The 16,810-nt window shown below is 37.9% G+C and overlaps 1 protein-coding gene across 8 annotated transcripts in view; it reads left to right on the forward strand.

The window, feature by feature from the left end:
- Positions 1 to 16,810, forward strand: part of RHOT1 (ras homolog family member T1) — a 74,454-nt gene that overhangs the window by 48,044 nt on the left and 9,600 nt on the right. For 4 of the 8 annotated variants that reach the window (XM_066363788.1, XM_066363791.1, XM_066363790.1 and 1 more), the window contains exons 13-20: positions 157 to 302; positions 1,252 to 1,352; positions 3,845 to 3,975; positions 5,175 to 5,258; positions 7,848 to 7,967; positions 9,904 to 10,106; positions 11,111 to 11,206; positions 12,813 to 12,935. In XM_066363788.1, coding sequence (XP_066219885.1) covers positions 157 to 302; positions 1,252 to 1,352; positions 3,845 to 3,975; positions 5,175 to 5,258; positions 7,848 to 7,967; positions 9,904 to 10,106; positions 11,111 to 11,206; positions 12,813 to 12,935 — 1,004 coding nt within the window. The remainder of the gene's footprint in view (positions 1 to 156; positions 303 to 1,251; positions 1,353 to 3,844; positions 3,976 to 5,174; positions 5,259 to 7,847; positions 7,968 to 9,903; positions 10,107 to 11,110; positions 11,207 to 12,812; positions 12,936 to 16,810) is intronic. The other 4 variants (XM_066363789.1, XM_066363792.1, XM_066363794.1 and 1 more) reach the window with 3 other exon arrangements.

A 16,810-nucleotide genomic window follows, 5' to 3' on the forward strand; every position in this document is an offset into this window, starting at 1 on the left:
TCTTGTATACATGTAAAAATTTTCTTTGATAAAATGTAAAATTTTTTCAACGTTAGGTTTTAGAAGCATAGCTTTTCTAGACGAGGGGGCTTTCGAGCTTGATAATTACTCTCTTAGAGATCTAAGCAGTATGTGCGCTTCCTTGTGTATCCTCAGGACAGAGACTGTGCTTTGTCACCCGATGAGCTTAAAGATTTGTTTAAAGTTTTCCCTTACATACCTTGGGGGCCAGATGTGAATAACACAGTTTGTACAAACGAAAGAGGCTGGATAACCTACCAGGGATTCCTTTCCCAGTGGACGTGAGTACGGAGCTCCCCTGTTTCCTCTGGAGTTACCACTAGTTTAAAATTATGGTACATTCCATTAATCATTTTGTAAGTTTTTCAGGCCTTACAAAGTGCTTCAGTCATAATAAACAGGATTTATAGTGCTGCTATCTCTAGGATGAACTTTAGATGTTCTACAAATTTATCAGAAAGGAATCTTGTTTGCTTTTGGATGATGTTCAGGAAAACAGTAGTAAGTTGTACATCAAAAGTGAGCTAAATTTTAATACCTTTTTGATTAATGGAATTGGAAACAATGCTATTGCAGAATTCTTACACCTTTAGAAGATGGGCCGAGCATATTTTACTTGACACTGAAGACTTAATTGAAGGGCTTTTTGATGTTTATTTGCAACATACTCTTGGTTTTGTCTGCAGTCTAGGTAGGGCATAGTTGACAATCTATCTAAGGTGCTAAGGAAATCCTCTGGTCGTATTTGATGACATAATTACTTTAGTCTTGGTGAGACTAATTTTCTTAACACCAGAATCGATTCTTTTTTCAAATTATAAAAAAGGCTAATTTGAAGTCCATTTCAATTATTTTTGCTCCTTTCAAAAACCTTTTCAGGTTTAATTATTTAAGTTCTTAACTAGCCGGTATTTGCTATATTCTGTGAACTTGGGAAGCAGAGTATATAAAAAATGCCCACTCTAGATGTTACCAGCAGCTCACTGCTCATCTGTGGCCTGCTCTGTCTGGGCAGGTGGAGGAGACACAAGCACACCCTTACATTTTGCATTCTCTTCCCTTCTCTGCCTGATGAATGGCATCGTAGGAAAACTGGTTGGGCACATGGGACCTTAAAGCAGTCTGACAAAACTTATCTGGATCCGGTAGTAAAATTTGAGCCGTCGGAATATTTTTTTCAACACATGTTCATAGAGGAACTTTCACACTCTGAACTCTCCTGTTCCCTAGGCTCACAACCTATTTAGACGTGCAGCGGTGCCTGGAGTACTTGGGCTACTTAGGCTATTCGATATTGACTGAACAAGAGTCTCAAGCTTCGGCCATTACAGGTAAGGGTCTACATAATAATCAGTAACACAATTAGGAAAAATTTTCATATTCCACTTTCATATGTAAAAAGATTAAAAATAAGCATGACTTTGCTAGTCTTCATGTCTGCATTCTGATTTGTTTTCCGTGTGATTTGGTCATTTCTTTTGATTTGAGATGTTTAATTTTATTGTTTATCAAAAAAGAAAGAGTAGAGGTTTTACCTCTAGTTTACTCCTGAGGTTACTCCACTGATGAATATCAGGGAGGGCCACGGGCCTTAAAAGGGTAGTTCATCTTGTGTTATAGTTTTCTTTGAACATTAAAAGCAATGCCTATTACATGATTCTGATATATATATATATATACACATATATATATATTGATATATATACGATATATATTTATATATATATATATTTTTTTTACTCATTTTAGAGAGGGGAGAGGAGAGAGGAGAGGGAGAGAGAGAGAGAAGGGGGAACGAGCAGGAAACATCAACTCCCATATGTGCCTTGACCAGGCAAGCCCAGGGTTTTGAACCAGCGACCTCACTGTGCCAGATCAATGCTTTTATTCACTGCGCCGCCATAGATCCAGCTGATCCTGATGTCAAACTGATCGTCTGTCTCAGCATTGTAACCATTTTCCACATTAATAAAATTTTCACAGCTCTTGTAATTCTTGACAAGCAGTGTCCTCCACTTCAAGAAAACTCATAGGTATGGAAATAACACATTAGGGAACTGGTATTTCAAGAGTTTCTTCTAACCTAATTGGTGAGGGGAAAATGCTCTATCTTACAGGAAGCCCCAGCACAAGAAGACAACCAATCTTAAATTGACATAGCAGGTACCTTTTAATGTATTTTAAAAATTGGACAATATTTAATTCAGCATCAAAGAGTAAGGAACTAATTGCTAGTCAGCATGAGGTGTTTTTTTTTTTTCATCTAACAAAATACTGTGGACATCTTTCTGTATCACTGAGTATACTTTTATATTATTTTGTGTGTATGTGTGACAGAGACAGAGAGAGACACAGGGACAGATAGGGACAGACAGGAGGAGAAGGTGAGAAGCATCAATTCTTTATTGTGGCACCTTAGTTGTTCATTGATTGATTTCTCATGTGCCTTAACTGGGGGGCTACAGCAGACTGAGTGACCCCTTTCTCAAGCCAGCAACCTTGGGCTCAAGCTGGTGAGCCTTGCTCAAACCAGATGAGCCTGTGCTCAAGCTGGTGACATCGGGGCCTCGAACCAGGGTCCTCCTCATCCCAGTCCAATGCTCTATTCACTGCGCCACCGCCTGGTCAGGCTTATATATCTTTAATGCTAAATAATGTGTCATCGTATAAATGTTCTATAATTTATGTAACTAACCTATAATTAATGTGTATTTTTTATAATTTTTCAATTTTTTGCCTCTGGCAGGCTTTGCTACAGTTGAATCTTTACCTACAGTTTAAGGAGTTCTCCTATACCTCAGGGGGAGATGCCCTATTCTTCTGCTGATAAAGCATTGTTTTTTCTGGCCTCTCTCTTTCACAGGTTTACATTGGGAAGGCCAGTTAACCCCAGAGGGCACATCCCTTTACCACTTGTAGATCCAAGAGAGTGTAGATTTGAGTGAGAGAGCATCTTTTAGTTTGTAACTTGTTATGACAATAACTTACCACAGAAAAGATAGATATTGATGGGACATAATGTTGGCTATATTTATTGTAATTTTAATTCATTTTTAGGTTATCATTTTCCTTATAAAAGTGTGCTACTTATTGCCTGGCCAAATACCTCAGTTGGTTAGAGCAGTGTCCTGAAGCACAGAGGTGCCGGTTCAATCCTCAGTCAGGGCACATACAGGAACAGCTCAATGTTCTTATCTTTCTCTCTCTCTTCCTCTCTTGCTAAAATCAATAAATAAAATTTTTTTTAAAAGTACTACTGATTAAATAAATATTTTTTGGTTACTAGAAGTTCATATATATAGCCTTTTTTTAATTTATTTTTTTTTATAGCGACAGAGAGAGAGTCAGAGAGGGGAACAGACAGGGACAGACAGACAGGAACGGAGAGAGATGAGAAGCATCAGTCATTAGCTTTTCATTGTGACACCTTAGTTGTTCTATAGCCACCTTTTTAGAAATTCATCTTTTCACCTGTGGTGGCGCAGTGGATGAAGTTGACCTGGAACGCTGAGGTCACCCTGTCAAGACACATACTGGAAGCAAGAATGAGTTGATACTTTCTGCTCCTCCTGCCTTCTGTGTGTGTGTCTCTCTCTCCCTCCTCTCTCTAAAATCAGTAAATAAAATCTTTTTTAAAAAATGTATCTTTTCCACTGAGGCCCTTTTTTATTATATTTAGTACTTGATTTCACATACAGCTTGCCTGTTGTGCTGTATGCTTGTTTATTGATAAAATGTTAAATAGCAATATCCTATTTTGCAGAAGATAAAATGGGGGCTTACTGAGTCTGAGTGGTACACAATACGTTTCTTTTCTTTTTAGTAACAAGAGATAAAAAGATAGACCTTCAGAAAAAACAAACTCAAAGAAACGTGTTCAGATGTAATGTAATTGGGATGAAAAACTGTGGGAAAAGTGGAGTTCTTCAGGCTCTTCTTGGAAGAAACTTAATGGTGAGAATTCTCAGAAAATACAATTTTATTTAACAAATTTTTTTTAGTCATGAGTTTAAATAATTTATATAGCTATTAACCTTGTTTTTTTTTTTATTTTCTGAAGTGAGAAGTGGGGAGGCAGAGAGACAGACTCCCGCATGCACCTGACCGGGATACACCCAACATGCCCACTAGGGGGCGATGCTCTGCCCATCTGGGGCATTGCTCCATTGTAACCGGAGCCATTCTAGCACCTTAGGTGGAGGCCATGGAGCCATCTTTGGCTCGGAGGCGCCTGGCCCAACTTTGCTCCAATGGAGCCTTGGCTGCAGGAGGGGAAGAGGGAAGATAGATAGAAAGGAGAGGAGGAGGGGTGCAGAAGTAGATGGGCGCTTCTCCTGTGTGCACTGACCAGGAATCAAACCTGGGATCTCCACACGCCAGACCAACACTCTACCATTGAGCCAACTGGCCAGGGCCTAGCCATTAACCTTTTTAAATGAGTATAAGAACTCGGTAATCTATATATTGATATATATATTAGTAAAGTACAACCTGAAACGTAACAATACTCCTATTGAACTAGCTTTATCTTTTTTTTTTTTTTTGATGTACTTGATTTCTTTTTTATTGAATTTATTGGGGTGGCATTGTTTAATAAAATAATAAAGATTTCAGGTGTAAAGTTCTATGATACATCATCTGTATATTGCATTATTTGTTCACTACCTTATCTTTATTTTTTAAATGTTAGCTATCATCTATCTTTTTTTTTTTCAAATCAGTGTGTAGGTGAGGATTAAATGAAAGCCCTGACAACGCGTGGCATGAAGTAAATATACAGTAAATACTTCTAATTGAATGCTGAAATCTAATTCTGACTACTGCCTTGAGTAAGAAGATTGGTGTATTTCCACATTAGTCTCATATCAAAGAATTGCCAGCAGGTGGCTCTGGAATACAATTTTAATAGTATAGTTTACTTCCTTTCAGTCGCTGCTTTCACTTTATACTGAACAAATGCATCTTTTGTTTTAGACCGTAAGAACTGAGAAGCATAAAGTCAATATCCCCATTGTACTTATAAGTAATATATAGTGTAGAAAAGAATGCCCTTTTATCCTTTTATTTATGACAGACCCACATGCATATGTATTGGTAACAACTAGTTACTGTAATATCTTTTTGTAAATACTGATATTTTTGGTTGTTTTCAGAGGCAGAAGAAAATTCGTGATGATCATAAATCCTACTATGCGATTAATACTGTTTATGTATATGGACAAGAGAAATACTTATTGGTAAGAAATTCTCTTACATATAAAGATTATTAACTATTAGATATATTCTTTAAAGGGAGTTCTAAAATATATTTATTGATTGATTTTAGAGAGAGAGAAAAACATCAATTTGTGTTCTGCTTATTTATGCATTCATTGGCTGATTCTTGTATGTGCCCTGACTGGGGATTGAACCTGCCACCTTGGTGTATCAGGACAGTGCTCCAGCCAACTAGCTGCTGGGCCAGGGCCCTAAAGACTCTTTGAAAACTAATTGGGTTTAATTTAATGACTGTATGTAGAACTTTAGTGTGATTTTTATTTTCACATGATTTATTCATTGGAATTAATTGTAATTCCCTTGATATGTAGGTGATTACATGGGTTTAGTAAAAATCAATCTTACTTAATTGTATGTTACACCTACAATAAGAAAGTTTAAAAAAATTAACTCCCCTTTTCTTTTTCTTGGGCTTTTATTTTTAAAAAATTATCTTCTACTATTAATTAGAAATTAATATGAAAACCTTAGTGCAGGGCTTGATCATGTAACTATAATCTGAGTCAAGTTTTATCTGTTGAGCAGTGAAGGAGTAGTCAACAAATGTGTGAGCCTTAAAAGAAAAATGAATGAAAGAAGGGTATAACTGAAAAGGTACTATGAACTGCAGTAGAAATCATATGTTCTCATTTGACCTGGTCTGATTTCATTTGAACCTAGTCAGATTAGATGTGTTAACTCAGGCAAGTGGCTTACTCTCTCTGAGACTGAGTTTCTTATTAAGTTAGCTAGTATGAGAAGCTCCTAACAAGGAATAGGTACTAGAAAAAGTCATTTTCTCTCTTTCCTTTTTGGAAATAATTTATTCTGCTAGACAAATGATCTGAGTTTTATACACATTTTACTCTTTTTTTTTTTTTTTTTTAATTTTTTTTTTTTTTTTTTTTTATTCATTTTAGAGAGGAGAGGGAGAGACAGAGAGAGAGAGAGAGAGAGAGAGAGAGAGAGAGAGAGAGGAGAGACAGAGAGAGAGAAGGGGGGGAGGAGCTGGAAGCATCAACTCCCTTTTGTGCCTTGACCAGGCAAGCCCAGGGTTTCGAACCGGCGACCTCAGCATTTCCAGGTCGATGCTTTATCCACTGCGCCACCACAGGTCAGGCTATACACATTTTACTCTTTATGATAAAAGTTCTTTTGTCAGTTTCTTAGTAAACCTTGTTTATCTCCTTTTTTTTCCCTGTAAGTTGAGTTCTATTTATAGTGTACTCAGTAGATAATGCTGACAGTTTTCCTGTTTTTATTCTTATACCCTTCTTTGTAAATTGGTATCTATCATGTCTGACTCTCCATGCTATAATAGTGTTTTATTTGGAATATATAGAGTCACTTCTGACACTATACTTTCCCTTTCTTCTCCTCAACAAAGAGGCACTATCTTACATAACTCAGTACTGAATTTTATTCTTGTTGGATCATTTTCATATCATAGATGACATATTTCTTTAGAATTTTTATGTTAAATTGAAAAAGTGTAGGAAGTAAAGTAGAATAAAACCATAGTGTAAAGAGTTCTTTGCTTTGTGTTTTTGATTGGTGGGAAGAAAAGGTAGTGTGGTAGAAAGAAAATATACTTGGAATCATATCTGTGTTCAAATTCTGGTCTAGCCTGACCAGGCGGTGGCGCAGTGGATAGAGCATTGGACTGGGATGCAGAAGACCCAAGTTTGAGACCCCGAGGTTGCCAGCTTGAGTGCAGGCTCATCTGGTTTGAGCAAAGCTCACCAGCTTGGACCCAAGGTCGCTGGCTCAAGCAAGGGATCACTTGGTCTGCTGAAGGCCCACGGTCAAGGCACATATGAGAAAGCAATCAATGAACAACTAAGGTGTCGCAGCGAAAAACTAATGATTGATGCTTCTCATCTCTCTCTGTTCCTGTCTGTCGGTCCCTATCTATCGCTCTCTCTTACTCTCTCTCTGTCCCTGTAAAAAAAAAAAAAAAAAAGTTCTGGTCTGATGATTTGTTAGATGTGTTACTTAGGCAGTTGACTTAATCTCTTTAGCCTATCTTCTTATTTATAGAATGCAGAGAATTCAGGTAAAGGGGCTGCCCATCACACTTAAGTCACCCAGTCAATGTTAGTATTTTCTTTTTCTTTAATTAAAAAAATTTGTCCCATTGATTTGAGAGAGTGTATGTATTAGTGAGGAAGTGTGAGGAAGGCAAAGAGAGAGAGAGAGAGAGAGAGAGAGAGAGAGAGAGGAGCAACAACTTGTGTTCCACTTAGTTGTTCTATTTAGTTGTGCACTCATTGATTGTTCTTGTACATGCCCTGAATGACGATCAAACCAATGACTTTGGCACACTGAGATGACGATCTAGACACTGAACACCTGGCCAGAGCTAAATGTTAGCTTCTTAGTCACTATTTTTAATTCACAGAATCAGTAGCTACTTGTTTATGTGCATGTCCCTCTTCTAAAAATGATCTGAAAATTTATTAACTAGTATTTTTTAATTTAGTAGTTGTAAGACAAGTAATAAAACATTATGACTTTAATTATACATTGATATATGGTATTTATGTTTCTCATTTTTTTCTTTTTACAAGTTACATGATATCTCAGAATCGGAATTTCTAACTGAGGCTGAGATCATTTGTGATGTTGTATGCCTGGTATATGATGTCAGTAACCCCAAATCCTTTGAATACTGTGCCAGGATTTTTAAGGTTTGTTGCTCTTTTGGTCTATAACTAAGTTCAACCTTATATGGAATTTAATGAAATTGTAATGAGGGGTTTTTCTAACCAAGAAAATCATTTGTGGAGCTTTTTAAAAATACATATATCTGTGTCCTGTCCCTAAAGGTTCTAGTTTTATTCTGAGCTGAAAGGTCCCAGATATCTGTTTTGTTAAAAACATTTTTTCCACAGATGACTCTGATGTGCATTTCTGGTTAAGAACTTCTGTATTAATAGAAAATCTTTCTGGCTGTTAGGAATGCTCGTGGGTCATATATTGCCAGTTACATCAAGAATAATAATAGACCCAGAGGAAAAACTAGAGGCTTGAAAAGTTAGTAGTCACTTTGAGATTATCAACAAGATTTAATTGGAGTAAAAAAACTAGATACACAAAGGAATTTATTCTAGCATTGTTTTTAATAGCAAAATATCTAAGAATAGTAGGACACTTTACCATTAAGATAAAGTAATACAGCAGACTGTTAAGAAGCCATTAAAAATAATGGTTTTGAATTCTGAAAACATGGAAAATTCAGTCACATAATTTTCAATTTTTATATCCAGAACCACTGCAGCCAAATAAACATGGAATATGTAAATATATGCATTTAAGGTCTAAAGGTGATATGAAAATAGTGTGCTTTAAAATAGAGAAATTTAGATGGATTTTCTCCCCCAAAATATTGTCTTTTTTTTTGTATTGTATTTTTCTGAAGTCAATCAGGGAGGCAGAGAGACAGACTCCCTCATTTGCCCGACCGGATCCACCCGGCATGCCCACCAGGGGGCGATGCTCCATTGCAACCAGAGCCATTCCAGCACCTGAGGTGGAGGCCATGGAGCCATCCTCAGCACCCAGGCCAACTTTGCTCCAGTGGAGCCTTGGCTGAGGGAGGGGAAGAGAGGGACAGAGAGAAAAGAGAGGGGGAAGGGAGTAGAAACAGATGGGCGCTTCTGTGTGCCCTGGCCGGGAATTGAACCTGGGACCTCCACACACCGGGCCAACACTCTACTGCTGAGCTAGCCGGCCAGGGCCTACTGTGTCTTTTTTTTTTTTTTTTTTGTATTTTTCTGAAGCTGGAAACAGGGAGAGACAGACAGACAGACTCCCGCATGCGCCCGACCGGGATCCACCCAGCACGCCCACCAGGGGGCGATGCTCTGCCCCTCCGGGGCGTCGCTCTGCCGTGACCAGAGCCACTCTAGCGCCTGGGGCAGAGGCCAAGGAGCCATCCCCAGCGCCCGGGCCATCTTTGCTCCAATGGAGCCTCGCTGCGGGAGGGGAAGAGAGAGACAGAGAGGAAGGAGAGGAGGAGGGGTGGAGAAGCAGATGGGCGCCTCTCCTGTGTGCCCTGGCCGGGAATCGAACCCGGGACTTCTGCACGCCAGGCCGACGCTCTACCACTGAGCCAACCGGCCAGGGCATACTGTGTCTTTTTAATAAAATTTTTTTTCTAAATTTTAGTAAATTCGAAGCCACCTTATAGGTTTATATTGTTACCAGCATTAGAAAAGTGACCCTGGTTGGCCTGACCTGTGGTGGCGCAGTGGATAAAGCGTCGACCTGGAAATGCTGAGGTCGCCGGTTCGAAACCCTGGGCTTGTCTGGTCAAGGCACATATGGGAGTTGATGCTTCCAGCTCCTCCCCCCTGTCTCTCTCTCTTCTCTGTCTCCCTCTCTCTCCTCTCTAAAGTGAATAAATAATTTTTAAAAAATTAAAAAAAAAAAAAAAAAGAAAAGTGGCCCTGATTTTGTTATGAGACTGACCTGGACCTCTGCTGATCTTTGCCTCTTAGTTCCCTTATGTTTTGAAACAATTGATGCTTTGCCTATCCAGAGAAAATTTTTAGTGCACATTTAATTAAACTGAGTAATTTTTGAACTTGTCATCAGATTTTTATTTCATTTTTTATTCCATAGCAACACTTTATGGACAGCAGAATACCTTGTTTAATCATAGCTGCAAAGTCAGACCTGCATGAAGTTAAACAAGAGTATAGTATTTCACCTACTGATTTCTGCAGGAAACACAAAATGCCTCCACCACAAGCCTTCACTTGCAACACTGCTGATGCACCCAGTAAAGATATCTTTGTTAAATTAACAACAATGGCCATGTATCCGTAAGTACTTGCTTTGCCATCATTTTCACATTGCATGGTTCATAACAACATTGCATGCCATCATTAGCCATGAAGGTGGAATCTTTGTCACATAGAAGTTGTTCAGCAACAGAAAGAGACTTTGTAATGAGAAGGTACAAATTTAAGTTAATGCAAGTTTGGTCTGGATGCCATTAGAAAATTATATATACAGTACTTCTCACAGTGTTTGTATATTTATGAGCAGGCTGTAACTATCTTAATAGGATAGTATAATAAAACAGCCCACCAGCCCACATTAGAAAAAAGTCTTACTGCAATAATATGGGGTTGGCACTGGTGCTTTATGCTTTTAAGGCATTTCCATATGAACAAAAAACTCATTTTTATATTATTCTGTTGATCTAGTTGACTTTGAGTATGTGAAGGATTCTGTAATCTTATGAATTTAAATTATACAATAGATATGTTTCAGTTCAGGATATAATGTCTTTTTAAAATGCTGTAAAAAGTAGTTGGAATTCCTGCTATATAAATGGGTTGCATTGTGTTATGCCACAAGTTCTATGTACATTTATTGTATATCTATACATGCATATGCAAAAACACATAACTGGTCATCTTCATAGTTTACTAACTGCTTTAAAATTGCATGATTCTTAATGGCATTCTCCTCAAATGTATAAATTTGGTTTTGTAACAAAATAGTTCTTCAGGCAGTGCGTTTCTCAGGACTTTATAGTTTATTCTATTTATGATTGTTACTCTCTAGTCTAAATTATTTTTCTTATGAAAACTACAGTATGCTATAAACCGAGGTTTTTCAGAAAGGTTTTAATTTGTTACAGATTTTTCAAGTCAGTTAACTTTATTGCTATTTCATTAATACTTTTTTTAAAAAATGCACTAAACCCTTGAAATTCTATTTATCTTGGAAGACAAATAATTTCTATTACTATAAGATAAGCACAACCTTATTTATGTTTTATCTTTGCTTTAAAAACTCCCATGTATGTTACCTACAGAGACGATCATTACAGACACAGACCCTCCCGAGACATGGGCAACACTGATAGAATAGAGAATTTGAGAAAAATCTGGGTCTTTCTAAAAACTGCTTTGTAAGTTACTTTTTCTTTATGGCTTCTGTGGGATTTTGTTGACATTTCTTTATAGATGAGAAAATCTCCTTTCTTGCCATAATTAATATTTTGTAATTATCCAGAAACGCACTGCTTGGTCAGACTTACTGCCTAACTGTGTGTCTTTTTTCTTTTTTTTTTTTTTTTACTGTGTAAATGCATTATTTTAATCTTGTAAATAACTGCAACTGTGGTTTTAGGTCTGCATTTTTAAAACATTTTACTGCAGTGTGTGTGTGTGTGTGTTTGTGTATGATAAATGTACATACTTGGATACTTGTTTATATGGTTAATCTCAAACTCCTTCTCATAAAGCATCTCCCTGTTGCTAAGCGTACTTTGTTTGCATCCCTCCTTTTTGGTGGGTGGAGCCTGCTTATGTTGAAGAGTCAGATTCAATTTCTAAAATAACAGATGGATTCCAGTATGACAGCTGGCAGGGACTTAGTAGCAAGGATATGTTCATTATCACAAGTCAGGTTTTAAAAGGGAATGTCTTGAGCCTGTAAGAGTTTTTAAAATAAATTAATTCTTGTTTTTCTTCATGTTGGGAAGTAGGCATTATTGAGATGCTGCTTATCTCCACAGCTGTGCCACTGTGCGCTGTGGTCTCATCAGACTTCACAAGCTAAGCCAAGTCAGATTGGGCTAGTCCTTTGACTGAGAAGCCTCTAAAACAAATGTTCAGGTGTTGCAGGAAACGATGGCATTAACTCATCAGGTGGCACTCTTCTGAGGGGATTCTACACCAGTACCTCTTCAGGGGTTGTGTGATGGCTTCGTATGTCTGAGTGGCTCTGACCACCGAGTAGTCATTGGTGACCCCCTACTTTGGTTGTTAGGGCAGAGGTGAAATGGGTTGCCCCATGTGCCTATGCCAGCTAGTGCGAGTCCACTCAACCAGAAAGGAGTCAGAAAGCTTCCCTAAATTTCATATCTAATCAATTGGATCCATTGTTGATTTTTATATCCTTACCCAGTGTCATACTATCATACTTAGTGTTTTAGTAGCAGATGAAATTAACCCTATATTTTGTTCAACATAAAGCCCTTTGATTTCCTTTGGGAACCAGGGTTCTCGATAATTTCAAGACAATCACCGCGGGGTTGAATATACTTGTCTTTTGACTTTTTTTGTGTATTTGTCACTCTTCTCCTTCCTGGTTTTCAGGCATGTGTGTATGCTGAGGGAGGAGGAGGAGGAAGAACAGGAGGGGATGGTTATTTAAATGTTCGCACACTTTGTTTGTTGGGTGCTATGGCTTACTCAGTTTTTCTTTTTATTAATTTAGATGAGGGTGCCATCTATTGCTGTGCATATTTATTCCACTAAAACTCTTGTAAATAATAATTTCATCCCCCCTTTGCCTTAGATTTTCTATAGGGAGGGAGGAGGGACCTATGGCTGTTTACTGTATATTTGGTATATGTGGAATTCTGCACAACTTTAGCATGCCCCACACTATCCTTTTCCTTAGTGTTGCTTATGCCTAAATCTTTCTTTTTTTTGTAAGTTGGCACACCCTGACTTGTGCCCTATTTGTAAGTAAGAACTCAACTCCTGTCCTTCTGTGTGTTTTCGCAGCCATGCCCGGTTACGCTGTATGTGCACCTGCAACAGGTGTACATTTTGCATCTGTCAGAACTTCCTCAACTCAGACTTGCTGCAATCTGTAAAGAACAAAATCTTCACTGCAGTTCTTAACAGGTTCTTAACTTTATTTACTGGGTACCAGGCATTCTGTTAAAATACAAAGGAAATAGTGGATAACTATTTATTTTATAGATACTCAGTACAAAGGCAACAAGCTGACTGATGCCCAGCTAACTTCCATTAAAATTCTCACTGTGGTGACAATGTTTAGATTTGGAGTCATTCATAATAATGTCTTTAAATTAATAGATATATTTAGGGGACTATCAGGTTTTAGTTGTTTTTCATTAAGGAAGCTAAATTATCTTTCATATTAAAGGAGACTAAAAACCTTTGGATGAGAGTTGAAGAAATAGATTAGGACATCCATAGTAAAGAAAAGACATGTTGGTCCCAAATGTTGTACTGCATTTAGCTTACATTCAACTAATACAACTTACTAAAACCGTACTATTGTGAACAATATCTTGGGTTTAAAAAAAAACCTACATATTATAAGTACCTGGAATGCTTATTTGAAAGAGCTTGGTTTCTGGAAATGAGGATAATAATCAACTCTAAGAATTCAGAGGAATATGGAAAACAAAAAGAAATCTGTAGCACTAGTTTTTGAGGTCTTTATAATTGAGTCTAAACATGATGTATGCATAGAAAGTAATATGCTTTGAAAGAAGAAAAAATAATAGGATCAATACATTCCCTCAAAGCAGTGAACATGGGAGGTTATATTCTTATTCTGGTCATGCTTTGTTCAAATTGATTATAGTTTTGTGAACATTTAAGAGCCTATATAATATTAATTTGTATCTAATGTCAAATTTATATGTATCTAAGGATGAATTAGGATTTTGCAATTATTCAAGTGTCATTGGGAACTGGGCTTCATTAAGACAGGTGATCAAACAAAATAGACTTTGATTAGGAATGGGTCGATTATGTGGTTTACCATTGGACGCTCACTGAGGGCCAGATGAGTAGGATAGTTTTTGTCTACCAGCAGTATAGTGGATGTGGCTATGAAACAGTGAGACTGTAACTTAAGTGAGCCAGAAACTGACTTGGAAAGCTTTCTACAAAAGTTCTGGTGAGATTTTGAGCACTAGCAGCTCTGGAGTAAGAATGCATCCATCTCAGGTGACTGCTTTGAAGGGATCACTACAACTCATTTTTGGTGGTAAAGTTCTGCCTCGGTCCTTTGAATGGCTTCTCATAAAGTAGTAGCATAGAGTCACTCGTGATGACTGCTTGAGAAACCGCAGGCTAGTTCAAACCAAACAACATTCAGGAGCTCTGACTTGGAAATGGTAGAGTTGGAAGAGATTCTAAAATTCTTCTGGCCTGACCTCCCATTAGTATGCCCTCCTGCAAGCCTTTCTGAGAGAGTGCTGTTTATCTGCCAATGGCTTTCCTCATTTCCTCACTGGAGAGGGGTTTTGCTTTTGCTTTTTATTTTGTTTTATTTTTTAACTAAAATGATTTCCCTATAACTTTGTTTCCTTTAGTTTTAGTTCTGCCCTTTAAACCAACACACGACTATTCTGCTCCCTCTTCAACCTAGCAATCCTTCAGACACTTGAAGACGGCCAGCATGTCTCCCCTAATTTTCTCTTCTCCAGGTAGAACATCCCCATTTCTTCCAGCTTTTTTAAAAAAATTAGATGGTTTAGCGACCTCATCGTCCCTGGTTGTCCTCATCTCAAAGCCTCTTAACTTTTTCGAGTACCTCTTAGAAGGTTGCCACTGAGCATGGAGCTCGGTGCTCCCGGTGTGGTCTGACTAGTCCAGAGGAGGGGGCCGTTGTGCCCCACCGTCAGGACAGCACCTGTCCCCTGCATGAGTTAACAACTTAGTTGATGCATATTAATGTTGGGGTTAATTGAACTCAGATTTTTTTCATATGAAGTCAGTTTAAGGCAGTGTTCCTCCTCTCTAATTGATTATTTACCATGTTTAGTTGACTCTTTGAATCTAATTGCAGGCACATGTCTCTATTAAATGTCATAATCTTTTTGATCCATTTGTTCTAGCTCAGTCATTTCAAACATTATTTTTGTCATTTGTCCCATTATAAATCTCTCCCAGCATTGTGTTATTTGCAAATTTGGTAGATATGTCTTTTTTATCTTTCCAGTTGTTGATAAAAAATAATGTTGACTACTCAAAGATCGGAGGTGAGGGGGTGAGACAGAGAAAGGGGAAGAGCGCTAAAGCAAGCCAGCCCAGTAGCACTCCATTAGATACTCTTCCGAGGGACACAGGTTCACAGTTCTTGAGGGAGGATTATTCTGTCAGTTAAAAATATTTTATTATCTAGTCCATATTTCATCTTAGTATCTTGAGAAAGATTTCATAGAGGGATTTTTTTGAAATCAATATATAATTTCTACCACATTCCTCTTCTCTACCAGTATAGTAATTTTATCTAAATAGGAAGTGACATCTATTTGATGTCTTATTCTTGGTTGAGCCCACCTTGGCACCTAGTAATTGCTGATCACAAAGCATCTACTTTATTTGTTCTAGAAGCTCTTGATTTGTCCAGAATTGCAGATTAATTTATTTTCTGCATCTTAATGACTTTTTTATTCTTAGATTGGTTTAGTCAACTTCCAAATGAAATAGGTTGGGTGTGCATTATTGGATGAACTTGCTCACTGTATATTACTGTGAACAGTGATCCTCAAAGAGAAATCCGTACATACTGTCATATGTATGTATAAACTAGAAGTAATTTAATGGTAGTGCTGAGATACACCACTGACGTCTGATAATCAAGAATGGAAGGAATGAAACAAATAAGAGAAACAAGTGTACCTTTCAGAGAACTGATCCCTGGTAATATTTCAGTAATTTATTTATACAAGTACAGTGGAAATTTTAAAGTTGTATATTGAAGTTTCCTCTAGTTTAGAAAAGGATGTAGGTAAGGTTGGAGTGGAGGCCCAAATTACATGCCGGTAGGGTCTGGAGAGATAATGTAAATGAATGAAGGTGGCCAAGTATAAGAAATAAGAGAGGTGGGGACTATGACAGACACTGTCTAAAAGAACCCCCCCATACACACACACACACACACACACACACACACACTCCTACCTCAGCTCTGATCATTTGTAGTCACACACACACACACACACACACACACACCTACCTCAGCTCTGATCATTTGTAGACACACACACACACACACCCACACACCCCTTACCTCAGCTCTGATCATTTGTAGTCACACACACACACACACACCCCTACCTCAGCTCTGATCATTTGTAGTCTCTCTCACACACACACACACACACACACACACACACACACCCCACACCCCACACCTCAGCTCTGATCATTTGTAGTTCTACAAGCCTGGTGTTGCCAGGTCTTCGATTCTATGAGACTAGAAATCAGGATTTTTATGTGAAATTTCCTGATATTTAAATAATAGCAATTAACGTTAAAACTTTCAAAGTACTAATCAGAACAAACAAAACATGTTTACAGGCCACCAGTTTGCAACCTCAGTCTTAAGACATGGCTTAGAGTTGTAAAAATGCGTGCACACACAAGTACACTGAAGGAATGAAAATGTCCCTTAGCCACCCCTCCTTCTCCATTTTACTCCTTTCTCATGAAAAATTTGAAAAAGTATGGAGCATTGGGATGAAACTGGAATCACTTATCCTAGTATTTCTCACATTCTGGCAACCTTTGGTGGTTGGTCACATTGGTTGGCTGTGCTAGATATATTTTAATGTTCCATGAGCAAAAAGGATTGATTAATTGATGTCATTTAAGAATTTTTTAATACTTTTTTTTTCTTTCTTCTTTTCCAAGTGAGAGGAGAAGAGATAGACAATCCCATATGCACCCCAACTGGGATCCACCTGGCAACCCCCATTTGGGGCTGATGCTCTGCCCATCTGGGGCTATGGTCA

This window comes from Saccopteryx leptura, chromosome 2, assembly GCF_036850995.1.
Source record: "Saccopteryx leptura isolate mSacLep1 chromosome 2, mSacLep1_pri_phased_curated, whole genome shotgun sequence".
NCBI classification, from domain to species: Eukaryota; Metazoa; Chordata; class Mammalia; order Chiroptera; family Emballonuridae; genus Saccopteryx; species Saccopteryx leptura.